The sequence below is a fragment of the Eleutherodactylus coqui genome, chromosome 7 (assembly GCF_035609145.1).
Source record: "Eleutherodactylus coqui strain aEleCoq1 chromosome 7, aEleCoq1.hap1, whole genome shotgun sequence".
Classification (NCBI taxonomy): Eukaryota; Metazoa; Chordata; class Amphibia; order Anura; family Eleutherodactylidae; genus Eleutherodactylus; species Eleutherodactylus coqui.
The window spans coordinates 74251272-74267830 of record NC_089843.1 but is presented as its reverse complement, the minus strand read 5'-3'; the positions used below and the strand labels follow the sequence as shown (position 1 = coordinate 74267830).

The following is a 16559-nucleotide window of genomic DNA, read 5'->3' as shown; positions in this document are numbered from 1 at the left end:
AATATTAAGGCAAGCTTTGAAAGGAATCCGAAGGAAGCCAGCAATTGGCAGATCAGGTAAGTAGGCAGGAGGTACAGACCTCCAAAGTGAGGATCTGCCAATTTCTGGGGCGTTTGTCCACCTTGTGAGGAGCGGCATTGTCTGGAGAAAAAAAAGGATTCCTTTTGAAAGCTTACCTCGATGTTTTCAGACCACGTCCACTTCACAGCTACAAAAAAATGTAATCAGCCTAGAACTAGGACACAAACTGATGTGATAAAAGCATTAACCCTCCGGGCCTGGTAATCAAAGATGACCGCACCGCTTCTCCGACCACCTGATGGACACTGTACATTAGTATGCATTAGAGCAAGACACTTTACACTGCTCTGAGTGACCAGAACGGCCCATGTGAGCAGTACTGACCAGTCAGAGCAGCATGTACTGTCTTACAATACTATGTATACTAATGTACAGTGTGCATCAAGTAGTCAGAGAAGCAGTGTGGTCGTCTTTGTTTACCAGGCCCGGAGGGTTGCTTTAATGACTAAATGTAGGTGAAATGGGAAGAGCACCTCCTTACATAACACACACTTTAACCCTTAACACCGTGGCCTATTTTGGATCCAAGGATGCAACAATTTTTTAGAATTTTCAATATTTTCCCTATCAACAGTCGTGTGATGGCTTGTTTTCTGCATGACAAGCTCTAGTTTTTTTATATCATTTTGGGGTAGATATACCACTTTTTATTGCTTTGGATTTGAATTTATTGAATGGCTCATTAAAGATGCTTTTATTTTTAATTTTTTTTTTTACAGAAGTGTGCAAAAGGGGTTTTATGTGAAACGGTTAGGGCTCATGTCCACGGGCAAAATATGATTTAGGATCCGCAGCGGATTACCTGCACGCGGATCCGCACCCCATAGGGATGCATTGACCACCCGCGGGTAGATAAATACCCGCGGATCGTCAATAAAATGGATTTTAAAAAAAATGGAGCATGAAAAAATCTGGACCATGCTCCATTTTCGTGCGGGTCTCCCGCGGGGACGGCTCCCGCGGGCTTCTATTGAAGCCTATGGAAGCCGTCCGGATCCGCGGGAGACCTAAAATAGGAATTTAAAGCATTTACTCACCCGCAGCGGGCCGGGAAGCTCTTCTCTTCCTCACGGCCGCATCTCCCTTGCTTCGGCTCGGCGGATGTGCCCGGCGCATGCGCGCGGCACGTCGACGACGTGCCGGCGACGTGCCGCCGGCGTCAGGAATTCATCCGCCGGCCGAAAAAGAAGATCCGGCCGTGAGGAAGAGCAGAGCTTCGCCGCCCGCTACGGATAGGTAAATTCTTATTTATTCCTATTTTCAGCCCTCATGTCCGCGGGGCAGGAGGGACCCGCTGCAGATTCTACATGTAGAATCCGTAGCGGGCCCGATTTTCCCCGTGGACATGAGGCCTTATACTATTTTTTATCATCATTTTCACTTTTTATGTTCTTTTAGGAGACTAACGCCTTAAGGACATGGCGTATTTTGGACATGAGGACACAACAATTTTTGGGGGATTTTCATTTCCACTTTTCAAAAGCCATAACCTTTTTAATTTTCAGTCGATACGGCCATATATGTTTTTGCGTGGCGAACTATGGTTTTATTGGTAGCATTTTTGGGTGCATATAATTTATTAAAAAATAAATAAAAGTTCACTTCTGAACCAGCACCATCCACAGAGTGTAAGCTTACGTCCTATTGCGTTAAGTACCCTGTGGCATTAAGGGGTTAACCTAACAATGATTGCTCATATAATACACTGCAGTACAGAAGTATCATAGTGCATTTTATGATTTACATACCAGCAGTTGCTACGGTAGACCTGGAGGCCACTGTTGGGTTGTAACCGGAGTTGTGGGCCTATCGGTCCTCTGCAATTTTATGATGGAAGGCTAATAGCATCACAAACAATACATGCCACGATCAATGTTGACCATATATGTAAGAAGTTAACTGTGGGCATCAGTGTTCTCGATCCCCGCTGATGCAGAGGGAGGCGGCTGTCAGTCCCTGCTGCATATGGTGCTGGGTCAGCTCCTGAGCCCACGACACCCATATGATGTAAATAGACATTTTACAGAAAGGGGATAAATTAGCACTCTGAACAAAGATTTGTAGAGTCATCAGGCAAACAACCCCATACGATGTATTCTAACAGAGCATCTAATAGATTGTGACGGGAATGTGAAATTTAAACAGTCCAAGAACTAAATGCAACAAAAATCCAACCAAAAAGGATTTCTACCATCTCTGCACCTCTAAAACTGCTCAGAGGTTACTAAAAAGCTGACATCTAAAGCGCAGTAACACAGGTTTGGAAGGGCTGTCCATATAAACCTACTGAGATATGTTCATATGTGGCAGATCTGTTGCAGACATTTGTGACTGTCCCATACATCTGCATGTGGAAAACAGAAGGGTCCAGCATTCATAAAAATTGTGACTGTATTAGGGATCCAGATAAAATCCAAATGGGAGTCCCATTATTGCATGCGATACCCAAGGCCGCATTCAGTCAGCCGTGTGCGAGTTGTTCACAAGAGTCTTGGATGTAACTGAAATCTCAGAGCACACAGACACCCGACCACACGCTGACCGATGCGCGGGACTGTTGACATTGCATATCCTACTCTTCTCCGTCATAGGACCAGACTAGATCATGTTGTAATTTTATTTTCCACATGGACCATTGGTCCGTGTGAAAACTGACACATGTGAACAGCCTTGTAGGCTATGTGGCTGTGTGCACAGACAGCGCAAGGATGGAATATACACACGTGTGAATGGGCCAAAAGGGTTCAAGAGATCTGAAGCATGTAAGAATGTGAATCTGTCTTCCTCTGGACTTGTATTCTATCTGGATCCCTAGTAAAGCCATCATTTTTATGGATGCTGGATCCTTCTATTTTTCTCATTACTGGAGTTCCCAGGACACCCGTTCATCCTCGCTGCTAGGTGAGCTAGTTTTAGTGTTTTTACACACATCTGCATAGGGTCTGTAAAACTTTGTGCAGAAAATCTGCCATTTGTGAACAAACCCTAAAAAGGGGTTTTCAGAGCTAAAAAATTTTTTTTTCACATAACATAATGAATAACCAATGCCCAACCCTCTCTGTGTTTCCCACTGGCCGCTTTGGGTCACTTTATAAAGCAGGCTGAGCTCTGTCATTGGCCGCAGCAGCAGGTCTACAGGACGTCACATGCTGATAGCAGCCTGAAACAAGACAGCCTAGTCGAGACCTTGAGCCAATGGCAAGAGACATGCTGTTGTGCCAGTTTGTAAAAAAACAAAAATAAACTTTACCTAGGACAACCCTTGTAAAGGCAGCCTTGTGACTAAAGCTGGTGCAAAAGAGGAAAGAAAAAAAAAAAAAAAAAGAAAAATACCGCTGGAGGACCCAGGTGACATGGAAAGCTTCATTACTCACTCAGCCATCGTAATAACGTCGCTGATTTATTGCAGATTTTGGTGCAGATCTGCAACTTCACCCTATGAAATAAATTCAAACTAAGGCTGCCTACACATGCCAATGCGTGTTTTCACAGCGAACCGAGACGTATTTCGGGCAAATATGCCTCCCATCACTCCAGTAAAGTAGCGATTCTCCAGCGCGGCTTTCATCTGCGTCCAAGAACCAGCAAGTGTTTTCCATTGCTTTCAATGGAAAACCTCGCAACGCAAACCGTGCAATGTATTTTACTGTCCCATTGCAACCAATAGGCAATACATTCCAAGGAACGCGAAAAATAGAAAATGCAGCGATTATTTCACACATTGCCATGTGGCAAAACATCGCTCCTTTATTTGACTCCATTCAAAAGAAAGCGGTTCATATTCATGCGAGATGTGTCTCTCGCAACACACAAATCTCGTGTGAGTTTCTTGGCCCTGTAAATGCAGCCTAAAGGGGTGAAATCTGCTGCTGATCTGCACCAAAATCCACTTTAAAATATGCAGTAAAGGAGTGATGTGTGAATGCATTATAACTGCACATAAAGTAAAAAATAGAAGGTAATCCAAGTTTCATTCTAAAGGACTGAAATAAACAATACAAGAAAAGAAGAAAAAAAAGCATGTAAGATTTCTCTGGAAATAGCGCCACGTCTGTCCATGGGCTGCGTCTGCCATTGAAGCTCATCAGCATTCAAATGCAAGAAACTGAACTGCAAATCTAAACACAGCCGACAGACAGACAAGGTACCGTTTCTGGTAATACAGCAGGCCCTTTTTTACTAGTTCTGGACAAACCTCTTTAAGTTGGAAAGTGTTTAGTCAGCTTCTACTTACTTCAAAATAGTCTTTGCACTGCTGCAGTCCTCAAATCGAATAGAGTATCCAACTTCCTGACCAAGCATAACATCCATTTCATCGGCAACTCTCTGAGCCACACTCATGGCCGCCACTCTTCTGGGCTGAGTACAAGCTACACCTCTCTTTGGACCAGGTAATGACCTCATGTACTCTACACACCACTGAGGGATCTACAATATAATAACGTTATAGTTTAGGCATTAGCGGTATGCTTTTACCTTCTAGACCAGGGGTGCACAACTCCAGTCCCCAATGGAACCCAACAGGTTTTCTGGATTTCCTTAGGTGTTCTTACTATAGAACGTCCCGAAAACATGACCTGTTGAGGCCCTTGAGGACTTGAGTTGTGCACCCCTGATCTAGACTCACAAAACATTAGATGACAGAGCTAAGAGTCAAGCACTCATACCTGTGTAGTTTTTCCAGAACCAGTCTCTCCCACCAAGACGAAAGACTGGTTCCTCATGAGGATATCTGTAAAACGTTCCTTGTACTCCCAGACCGGCAACTGCAGACGTTTTTTTAAGATGTCATAGTAACGTGGTGTGTGGGGTAAATTGGTAAATGGATTAATGCCTTGGGGCAGTGCTGCCGGCTTCACAGCCTGAACTCCACCGGCTGAAATATAGGCAGCATTTGATCCACCGCGAGATTCTTTATCTTTGTCTCTATCTCGCTCACGATCACGGTCTCTGTCACGCTCTCGGTCGCGGTCCTTTGATCGGTCATCTCTCTCTCGATCTCGTTCCTTCCTAAAATTTAAGCAAAAAAAAAAATAGATTCAATGTCTTGCAAAAGTTCTGAAATCTGCACATATTTAGTACCAAGTGGGTTAAATGTTACTTAATTCTGCCATCACCTACAAGCTGGCCAGAAAGGGTAGACTGCCTACCACCCCCACATGACAAGCAAGTGGACATCCACAGAGAATCAAGGAGATCCGAAACCTTAACAGCTACAGGTTCTCATCATGAGCGTTTACTACCTTCATCACACACAGCTCCGTATATTTGGCTGTAAAAGATCACGCCTGTAAAGCATGGACATGTGCACACACCATAGGGAATGCATTGTTTCAAATAGAAGCCTGTTTTTGTGCATGCGTATGTACGCACGCACAAAAACACGCTTGTGTGAAGCCACCCCAAGCACTGGGTTATCCTTATTCTGCGGCCCGTGCACTGGATGCAATACCAAATTTACATTATTTCTAAATATATCCATTCTCTCTCTATTCAGAAACATAACTGTTTTTCCATCTACGGGGCTGTAGGAGGCTTGCTGCTGTATGCAGGACAAATTGGTGTTTCAGGGTGGAGTCAGACGAGCATGTTTATGTGCGTACAATTGTGCGCACAAAAACGTGCGCCTATTATTACCATTGGTTCCCTATGCTGTGTTCACATGTCCGTGTTTTACAGGCATGCAAACGTACGTACCTGCAAAACATAGGACACGAGTGCACCATAGGTCCGTGGTGTGCATCAATATTCCCCAGCGGGGAGTCCCCTTGTCACTGAACACTGTGACAAAGGGACTGTGTTCAGCAACAAGGGGACTCCCCGCGGAGATGAAGAAAACCTCGTCCACAGCTGTAGCAGGGGATTCTTTACTCCCAGCGGGGAATATTTATACAGGAGCAGCGGCGAGGTGAGTATATATTTATTTATTTTTAACACAAACCATGGCCCCATTGAAAGCGATGCTACACGGACCTGCATTCACGCATGTTTGTGCACGTACGCGGGTGTGCGGTTTGGTGCGCACCAATGTACACATACACACGCTCTTGTGTGAATGCACCCTCAATTTGTACCATTTTAGGATGCATGTGACTTTTTGATCTTTTTGATTGTGTTTTGGGAGCGGGGAAAAAAAAAAAAAAAAGAAGCAACTCCTGACAGTTAATTTTTTGGTCAGTACTACTGGGCAACACTAGTTAGAGAGGTTTTCACACTTTTTAAGATTGCCCCACAGCTACTCTGTACTTCCTGCCAGCCAATCACTGGCCACAGCAGTGACCTTCTATAGCTTGTGATTAGGAAAACTTCTTTATTCAAAGTAGATGCAATGACCTAGCATTAATGATGCGTTCTAGCGCACATTGTGCATCAGGTGCTCAAAGCAGCTAGTGTGTAGGAGCACTTTCAAGCCTCCAGTACACTGGTGTTTTGGGGGCCGTACGGTGTCTATGTCAATCCACAGACGGCCCTATTATAGCCTACGAGGCTACATACAGGGACATTTCTCACAAAGAAAAATTATCAGAGTGGGGGGGAAACCAATGGCCAGTCCAATTCTGGACAACTCCCACAGCCCCCAGCGGGAAGGGTGACAACTCCCACAGCGGGCTGAGTAACTACTGGCAGGGGAGCGGAGGCCCCTGGCCGATATTCACTACCGTGGTGAGCGGCCGGCACGTGCCTGCAGGGAGGGCTCTGTGTGCCGCCTCTGGCATGCGTGCTGTAGGTTTGCCACCACTGATCTAAGTCCTCATTTATCAAAAACATTACCAAATCATTTTAATACAGTAAATGTATCAATTAAACATAAATCATACACTTGTAAAAAAAAAAAAAAAAAAAATCCCTTCCTAGAAGTTGTTGTCGGAGTTAAATGACTGATTGTAACGTTGATATAATTATTATTATAAGGGATTACAATATCAGAGCAAAAGGAGAATTTATTGCGGAAAACTGAACACTTGAAGGGAGGCTCTAGTACCCTGTTGTACCGCCTCTCGCTTGGATACCAGATGTAATACAGGCAGGCATGGAGGCTCTAGTACCCTGTTGTACCGCCTCTAGTTTGGATACACAATGTGATACAGGCAGGCATGGAGGCTCTAGTACCCTGTTGTACCACCTCTAGCTGAGATACAAGATGTGATATGGGGCGGACATGGAGGCTTTAGTACCCTGTTGGGCCGCCTCTAGCTTGCATACAACAGGCATGGAGGTATACAGGTTCTGTATGGTATCATCCGGCATATCGGTCCACATTTGCTGTAACTAAGCCTCTAGATTGTGCAATCCTTTAGGCTTTTGAAATTGTCATCCCAAATGGTCCCATACATGTTCTATTGGTGATATATCTGGTGACCACGAGGCCATGGAAGTGTGACAATGTTGTGGAGACATTCCTGTGACCCCCCCCCCCCCCTTGTGTGTGCGGCTGACTATTATCCTGCTGGAAGCCTCTTGGAAGTCGCCATGATAGGACCACATGTGGCTGCAGGATGTCCTGAACATATCACTGAGCTGCCATTGCTCCTCGTACCACTACTTGGGGTGACCGACTGTCTCTGGCCCAACTGTCACTGGCCCTCCCAGACCAGCACACCAGCAGTGGGGACAGCGTGCTGCTCTATAGCAAAGGCAAGATGTAGCTGTTCACCTCGAGGTCTCCAGACATGAACATGGCTATCATCAATGCCCAAACTACATCTGTGTTCGTCCCTGAAGACAACTCTTTTCTACTCCAAGAGTCCTGTTTTGTTCACAATACTGCAAGCAAAAGCAACAGCGGATGTCGAAGGCAGTACATAAAATTGGCACGAGACAAAATGTCATTCAGCTCAATGCCTGGAAATGGTTCCACAACAGACACATGGGCCTGTAACATTGGCGCCACCTGTCTCTGGATGGTGGACAACGAAACAAGTGGAAATGTTCTTGCTTGTCAAAGGATCAGACAATGTTCTCTACCGGTGGTCTGTTGAGGATATCTTGAGCTCAGTTGCCGTTTGTGTGACCTCATGCATCAACTGGTCCCAACACCTCCTAATAGTCTGGTCAGAAGGGCCCAGCTGGCGGACAATTCATTGATACGACCATCCAGCTTCTCACATCCCAATAATGCGTCTCCTCTCAAACTGTTAACTGGGCAAAATCTTTTCCAAGTCATAGTTGTGTCTAGGGGTCAACCAGCTCTACACAAGTGGAAAAAGGACACACAAGGAGCCTCAGAGCCTTTTTATAGGCCAAGGTTAGAACCACTGTTAGGGCCTCAGGTGGTAAAACCATTAATCTAATCACACCACAACTCTAATCATTTGCATATCTACCTGAGATTTAACGGTACTAGTGGTAGGGACGCCTCTTGTCCGCCCGCCGCTCTGCTGCCTCCTCGGTAAGGCCCCCTGTTCATGGGCGTTGGGGTATCCTGCGGCGGAGCGCCGCGGGAGCCGCCATCCGGGAGCAGGAGCCGCAGACGAATCTCTGTCGGTTGGCCTAATCTGATAGATAAGCTGACCGTGGACAATCGGGGAATTCACAGCATGCTACGAATTGCCGGCCACGATCAGAGAATCGCAGTGATTCTGCGCTCGTGGACAGGGGGCCGGCACTTTCCATAGCAATGGTATGGAAAGCTTCAGACGACATGATTCGCCGGCGGTTTATCGCCGGCGAAATCACTGCCGTGGACAGGGGGCCTAAGAAAGCCGCTCCCCTTGACCCCGCTCAGCTGCCTCTTCCGTCCTGCCATGGTGTGGGAGCCCCGCTGTGCTGCCAACTCCATGCTGAAAAGCAGTGGGAGCGCTGGCGGCTTGTAAAAAAGCCACTCCTCCGGCCCTATGGGCTCCATGGTGGTGATGGTGCTCCTGCACCAGGTGCTGCAGCTGTACTCCACCATAGCACCAGTCAATCTGCAAGTGGGGCCGTAAACTGCCCGTTCCCTGTCACTGATCGTGGTCAACCCATGTCTCCACCCCTAGTTCTGGTGGAGACATATTGCACCAGTACCAGATGTAACTGCATGCAGTTCTGCAGCAAACTCCTTCTAGAGGCCGGATTGTATATAAAGGAGTCAGTCTGGGAAAATTGAGGAGTTGTATGTTTGTCTTACCGACTCCACAGCCCTAAGTGCTGCTCCCTTCATCTCTATGGGACTGCCAGAGATAACCAAGTACATGCCGGTACATCATTGCAGGCAGTCTGTAAAGAAAGATCGGTGGAGGCCACCAATGCATTTGCACTACATGGGCTCGAAGTTGAAGAGATCAGTACTGCCTTTTTTCCCCAAAGTCTCGAAAAACCTCTTTAAACACTGACAGACTATTCCAAGGGGACCCCAGAAGTCATGCCCTTACTGATCAAGGAACCTAGGAATATACCATTTCTTTCTATGGTGGAAAAATCTGTTTAATTAGATATGCTCCTTCCACACATTGAACCTTCGTACCCCATTGCTAACGGGCGAGTATTTGACAGCAAAGGTTTTTTTTATTCTTTCCGCTGCATCTGATAAGAAAAATTGATGGTAAATATCTACAGCATAAATATCTATAGCAACGCCGGCCTAAAGTAGTCAGCCAGCAGTAAAGCATCTGTAGGGGGCTTGTCTACAAGCAGCGCTAGGTGCCTATACGTGCAACCATTCGTCAAACACTGATGAGGTTTCAATGGCCTTTACTCTGCCAGCCAGAGAAGGGCTTACATGTTGGACAGGCAAGGAGCAGCGTCGTTGTCTAGTGCTAATGAGCCACGTTGCAGCAACAATAGTGGATCACACCGTCGTACTGTTTTTTGATCTTTTATCATTTAGGCTGGGTTCACACAGGGCGGATTGGCCGTAAAAATTCCGTCTGGAATTTCGCCGCGGCATGTTCGCCTGCGGCCGCCAATCCTGGGTTAGCCAGCCATGTGAACGAGATTTGTCAAACACCTCGTTCACACGGGACGGCGAAATCGGTCGCGTCAAAGCTGGCGTTGCGGCGCGGATTCCCCAGCCGCAGCATGTCCATTTTTTTCCCCCCACGTTGCAGCCGTGTTCCCCTCTATGGGAGCGCCAGCCGCAACGGAAAAGCATGCGACCAAGCCACTCTAAAGCCCGCAGGATTTGCAGCTGCGCTTTCCCAGCGGAAATCATGTGGTTTTTCGTTGCAAATACATCCCGTGTGACCCCAGCCTTATACTTGTCAATTGCTTATCCAATCACTCATTAAGTGAGTCGTGATAGAGATTGTATATTATATATCAATGCAATTAAACCTTTAAAGTTCCTACACACTAAAGTTTAGCTGCCTTAACCTGCCTATAACGGCGGAGTCGAAGCACTCTCTAACGTGTATAGGGGTGGCTCAGCTTTTCCGGTGGAAAGAAGGATCAGCCACAACCTTCTGGGCCCTGAAAGATGACCCACTGGCAGAGTGACCAAGCGAAATGGTCATGTGTATGGAGGCAGTTGCAGGAAAAAAGCAGTCAGACAACTGTTTGACACGTTGTCAAAGGCCTATGGGCATATTATGGGCATTTTCAAACTGAAAAGCATTCACCACATAAAGGTTGATCAGATTTCTGCCATGGATTTAAAGGGATGGTGCCAAGTTATAAAGTTATCCTCCATCCACAGGATAGGGGATAACTTTATGACCATGGGGGGCCGCTCACTGGGACTCTCACCAATCTGGAGAATAGACGCCCTGAAGATCCTCACAAGTGCAAATATAGCATTAAAGGTTGTCAGGCGCTCGTATTCTGCAATGTCCAGCACTCTAAGATGGACAGAATAGCCTGCATGCACAAACTTCATTCAAGTCATGTGGGATCCCTATTGTTGATAACGGTAGGGGTCCAAGCGGTCAGACCCCCATTGATCATAAAGTTATCCCCTATGGTGTAACTAGAAAAACTCTTAACGTGGCCCAGCCCCTTTACATTTAACCCCTTAGTGACCAAGCCTGTTTGCGCCTTAATGACCAGGCCAAATTTTGCAAATCTGACACGTGTCAATTTAACATGGAAAAACACCAGAAAGGTTTTGCATATCCAAGCGATTCTGACATTGTTTTTTCGCCACATGTTGTGCTTCATTTAGGCGGAAAAAATAGACCGATAGAAATTGTGTTTATTTATTAAAAGCGCCAAAATTGGGAAAATTTTGAAAAAATCGTCATTTTTTCACATTTCCAACTGCAATATCTTAAATATGTGCAAACATAATATAGAAATTTTTGCTAAGATTTATATTTCCACCCGTTTACTTTATTTTGGGCACACATTGGAAAAACTTTCGTTTTTTTTTTAAACTATTTAGGAGACGTACAAATTTAACATTACTTTTTAGCATTTTGAGGAACACTTTGTTTTCCTATACCAAGCCGAGATTGGAAAGGCTCATGAGTGTCAGAATAATAGATACCCCCCCAAATGACCTCATTTTAAAAACTACACCCCTTAATGTATTCACTGAGGGGTGTCATGAGTATTTTGACCCCACAGTTTTTTTTCAGGAATTAATTCAATTTATAGGAGAAAAAGTAAAATTTCATATTTTTGCAAATCTGTCATTTTAAAGACATATTTTTTTCCTATAGTTTACATGAAAATCAGGATTTACACCCCAAAATGGATACCCCTATTTCTCCCGTGTTCAGAAATATACCCATTGTGGCCCTATTGTTATATCTGAGTCCACAACGGGGCCCAAAATGAAAGGAGTAGTCTGTGTCTTTCAAAACAGAAATTTTGCTTGAAGTCCTTTTAGGCCCCATAGCACACATGTAGAGTTCTTGAGCGCCCAAAACCATAGAAAAAACCCCCACAAATGACCCCATTTTGAAAACTAGACCCCTTAAGGAATTTATCTAGGGGTGTACTGCATATTTTGACCCCACAGTTTTTGAATGAATTCAAACCAAGCAAAAGGAAAAAATTGTGATTTTCGTTTTTTCGGCAATTCTGTCATTTTAAAAACAGCTTTTTTTGTACAGCACACATATGAAGGAAGACTTGCACCCAAAAATGGATACCCCTGTTTGTCCCGTGTTCAGAGACATACCCATTGTGGCCCTAATCTTATGTCTGGATACACAACGGAGCCCAAAATGAAAGGAGCGACCGGTGGCTTTCGGAACACAAATTTTGCTTGAAGTCCTTTTAGGCCCCATTGCCCACTTGTAGAGTTCTTGAGCGCCAAAACCATAGAGAACCCCCACAAATGACCCCATTTTGAAAACTAGACTCCTTAACGAATTTATCTAGGGGTGTACTGCGCATTTTGACCCCACAGTTTTTGAATAAATTCAAGCAAAGCAAAAGGAAAAAATTTGGATTTTTGTTTTTTTGGCAATTCTGTCATTTTAAAAAAAGCTTTTTTTGTACAGCACACATATGAAGGAAGACTTACACCCCAAAATGGATACCCCTGTTTGTGCTGTTTTCAGAAATATACCCATTGTGGCCCTAATCTTATGTCCGCATGCACAACGGGGCCCAAAATAAAAGGAGTAATTGGTGGCTTTCAGAACATAGATTTTGCTTGAAGTCCTTTTAGGCCCCATTGCCCACTTGTAGAGTTCTTGAGCGCCCAAAACCATATAGAACCCCCACAAATGACCCCATTTTGAAAACTAGACCCCTTAACGAATTTATCTAGGGATGTACTGCATATTTTGACCCCACAGTTTTTGAATAAATTTAAGCAAAGCAAAAGGAAAAAAATAGGATTTTCATTTTTTGGGCTCTTGTGTCAATTTAAAAACAGTTTTTTTTGTACAGCACACATATAAATGAAGGCTTTCACCCCAAAATGGATACCCCTGTTTGTCCCGTGTTCAGAAACATACCCATTGTGGCCCTAATAGACTTACAGGACCCATGGCTAGGCCTACAATGAAAGGAATACCCGTTGGATTTCAGGGTACCACTGAATAAATTTCAGGCCCCATTGCCCACTTATAGAGCCATTGAGCGGCCAAAACTATAAAGAACCCCCTCAAATGACCCCATTTTGAAAACTAGACCCCTTAACGAATTCATCTAGGGGTGTACTGCGTATTTTGACCCCACAGTATTTGAATGAATCTAAGCAAAGCAGAAGGAAAAAGTTACGATTTTCAATTTTTTTGGCAATTTTTTCAATTTAAAAACAGTTTTTTTGTACAGTGCACATAGGAATGAAGACGTTCACCCCAAAATGGATACCCCCGTTTGTCCCGAGTTCAGAAACATACCCATTGTGGCCCTAATCTACTTACAGGACGCATGGCAAGGCCTATAAAGGACGGAACACCTGTTGGATTTTAGGGCACAACTGAATAAATTCCAGGCCCCATTGCTTATTTGTACAGAATAAAGATTGACTCCCTTAAAATTCCCCCCCTCCCCCTCCACGCCCTTTTTGGCGTTCGCAAATCTTAGATAAAAGTAAAAATGTGAACTGTGTAGTATTTCCGAAGACAGGGGTAATTACGGAGGCTGGTTGGAATGGGCCCATGGGGCAATAAAACCGGGTATCCCCCCCCCCCCCCTCCTCTCATGCTTTTTGGGGGTATTTCATGACCTCAGTGGCGGGTATGGGGTGTAAAAAGTGGCGTTCCGTGAGTCTCCGTAAGCTTGATGAGGTGCGGCGGTCTCACACAGAAGGCGCTCAACAAGGTGCTCCTGGAACTGCAGGAAAGCGAGCGTTCCCGGGGCTTCTTGTAAAATACGTATCACAGGTAGCGGTCTGAATAACGCCGGGCTCACGCGGGTGCAGGCGGAATCCGCTTGCGGAGGCCCACAGCGGATCCCATCTGTGAGCCCGGCTGTGACCCTGCGTACGGCTGTGTAATGTACTGCGCATAACTGCCTACTCACACAGGCGGTCATGCACAGTACACCTTTGTTTGTATTTCCCGCACCATCGCTTAGCGATGACGCGGGTACCCGCAGCCCGTATACAATGTAGTTGCGTATGGACTGCGGGTATATCCGCGACCATGGAGCACAATGGGCTCTATGTTGCCGATATCCGCAGTAAAATAGAACCTGCTGCGTTCTCTTTTCTGCGAGTGGATTACGCAATTCTGACCCGCTAATGTGAGCGGAATTGTGTAATCCAATGCGATTGATCTGCGTATTACCACGGATCAGACGCATGCGGAATCCGTCATTCCTATCCGGTCATGTGAGACCGGCCTAAGGTAGATCGCTACCTTTTTATCACGTGACCGGGGACGGCTCAACGAGGCCCCTGGTCACTGCTCCAGGCTCTCTGTGACCGTTGGTCGCTGGGAGCAAGGAGATTTTAAATTTCCTGGGCTCCCTGACTCCTGCGCATGTGTCCGGCTTTTTGCCGGCAATCGCATGTGCAGAATCCTGGAAGGTCCACGGAGGAAGATCGCGTCGGGATTCAAATACGCAGGCCTCCGGTAAAAAGTTTCATCTCCTCTCACCGATCGCATCGGTGAGGGGAGATGAAACTTCAAATTTTTTTTTTTACTTTTACGTGATCGCCATTATTGGATAATGGCGAACACGTGACCAGGAACCGCTCACCGCGGACCCCCATTAAATCTCCATGCTCTTGGCTACGTTTTGTAGCCAGGAGCAGGGAGAATTTAAATTATCCTGGCAATCCACAGCTTTTGCGCATGCGCCCGCCATTTTGGCGACGGGTGCGTGTGCAGAAGCTGTGGTAAGGTCCGCGGATAAATCTGGGGGCCTTACGTACGTACTTTCATCCTCCCTCACGGATATGATCCATGAGGGGAGATGAAACGTACGCTTTTTAAACTTTTAAAAACTTTTTTTTACTTTTTTTTTTTTTTTAACTTTTTTACACTTTTTTCTCACTTTACATGATCACTGTCATCCATTGGATGACAGTGATCATGTCCCCGGTATAATCTCTCTGCTCCTAGCTACACATGGCAGCCAGAAGCAGAGGGATTTTAAATTTCCCGGGGCTCGAGCCCGTCTGTTCACGCGCCCGATGTCAATCATCGGGCGCGCATGCGCAGACGGGGATTCGGGTCCCGGGACATCGGGACACCGCTGAGGACTGGGGGTGAGTATTTTCACCTCCCCTCATGGATCCGATCCATGAGGGGAGGTGAAACTGACTTTTTAAAACTTTTTTTTTAACTTTTTCGCGATCGCCGCTAACCATTGGATAACGGCGATCGCGGTACCGGGGACCGCTCACCGCAGTCCCCGCTGACATCTCCTGCCTCCCGGCTACCTACAGGAGCCGGGAGCCAGGAGATTTTAAATCTCCCGCGCCGCCGGGCCTTCTGCGCATGCGGCTGACGTAATGCCGCCTGGCGCGCATGCGCAGAAGACCGGCTTCGGGCCCCGGAGCGGCAGGAGAGCGGGGAGCAGCGTGCCAGACCTCGGTGAGTAATTTCAGCTGCTCCGATGGATCCGATCCATCAGAGCAGCTGAATCTAACTTTTATGTCCTTTTATTTACTTTTTTTGCGATCGGCGCTATCCATTGCATAGCGCAGATCGCAATGCCGGGGGGGGGGGGCTCCGAACAGCCCAGGATGACAGCTCCATGCTGTCAGCTACCTGCGGACACCGACAGCATGGAGCTGTCACGTCCACAGCCCGAGGGGCACTATTCTCTGCAGGAAGCATGTTTTTACGTCCTCAGAGAATAGAGCCCACTTCGGGAGGACGTAAAAACACTATGGGCTGGTCGTTAAGGGGTTAAAGATGCCTAAATCTGCACATGGATTAGTCCATTTCAAAAGGGCCTAATCCACGTCAAGTACTTATCTATCATTTCTTTTTTGCATTCCGAATCTGCAGGTGGAAAAATCCGTGCGTTAAGTATGGTGCAGCTCCCCATTAAACATAACATCTTGTGATCCGCGCCCACGGGTACATTTACACGGGCAGCTCTCTCATACGATTTCTGTGCATTACACTGCGAAAGGACGAAAACCACACCATGATAGGCCGAAAAAAGTTTAAATGGGTCTATTCACATGCGCAACTTTTTTTTCTTGCAGTGATACCAATTGCAACATGTCCTATATTTTATTTAACCCATTAAGGACCAAGCACCGTAAACTTACGGCGCTTGGTCCTGGGCTTTAAACCCAGCAGATAGTAAAAAATTAACAAACAAAAATACTGTGGAGATTTAAAGCCTCTGCTTCTGCAATCAGTCATAAGAATGTTGGGTTGGTTGTCAGCTGTTAGCAACAGCTGAAAACCCAGTGGAGAAGGCAGAAGTGGGTTTTAACCCTTTCAGCCTTCTCCTTTCCCGAGTACACAGCACTTTGTACTAAAAAAGTCAAAGTATAACTGCTACTACTGGAACCGGCAGTCACGTGACCACCGGGACCCCCTGCTACAGCAAAATAGGGCAGTTACCACCACATGGGTAAAATCCCTAAAAAGGGCCTGGTCCTTAAGGGGTTTTCCAGGGAAGTACAGATAGTCCCCGACTTGAAAACGTTCAATTTACGAACGTCGCAAGATGGGAACAATCTGTCCTGCACA

At 46.1% G+C, this 16559-nt stretch overlaps 1 protein-coding gene across 1 annotated transcript in view; it reads right to left on the bottom strand.

Annotated features, from left to right (window-relative positions):
* The window catches only part of DHX15 (DEAH-box helicase 15), a 39381-nt gene that overhangs the window by 20351 nt on the left and 2471 nt on the right, over nt 1-16559 (bottom strand). Inside the window, exons 2-3 of the mRNA XM_066573228.1 lie at nt 4749-5091; nt 4316-4509 (exon numbers count right to left, since the gene is read on the bottom strand). Coding sequence (XP_066429325.1) covers nt 4316-4509; nt 4749-5091 — 537 coding nt within the window. The remainder of the gene's footprint in view (nt 1-4315; nt 4510-4748; nt 5092-16559) is intronic.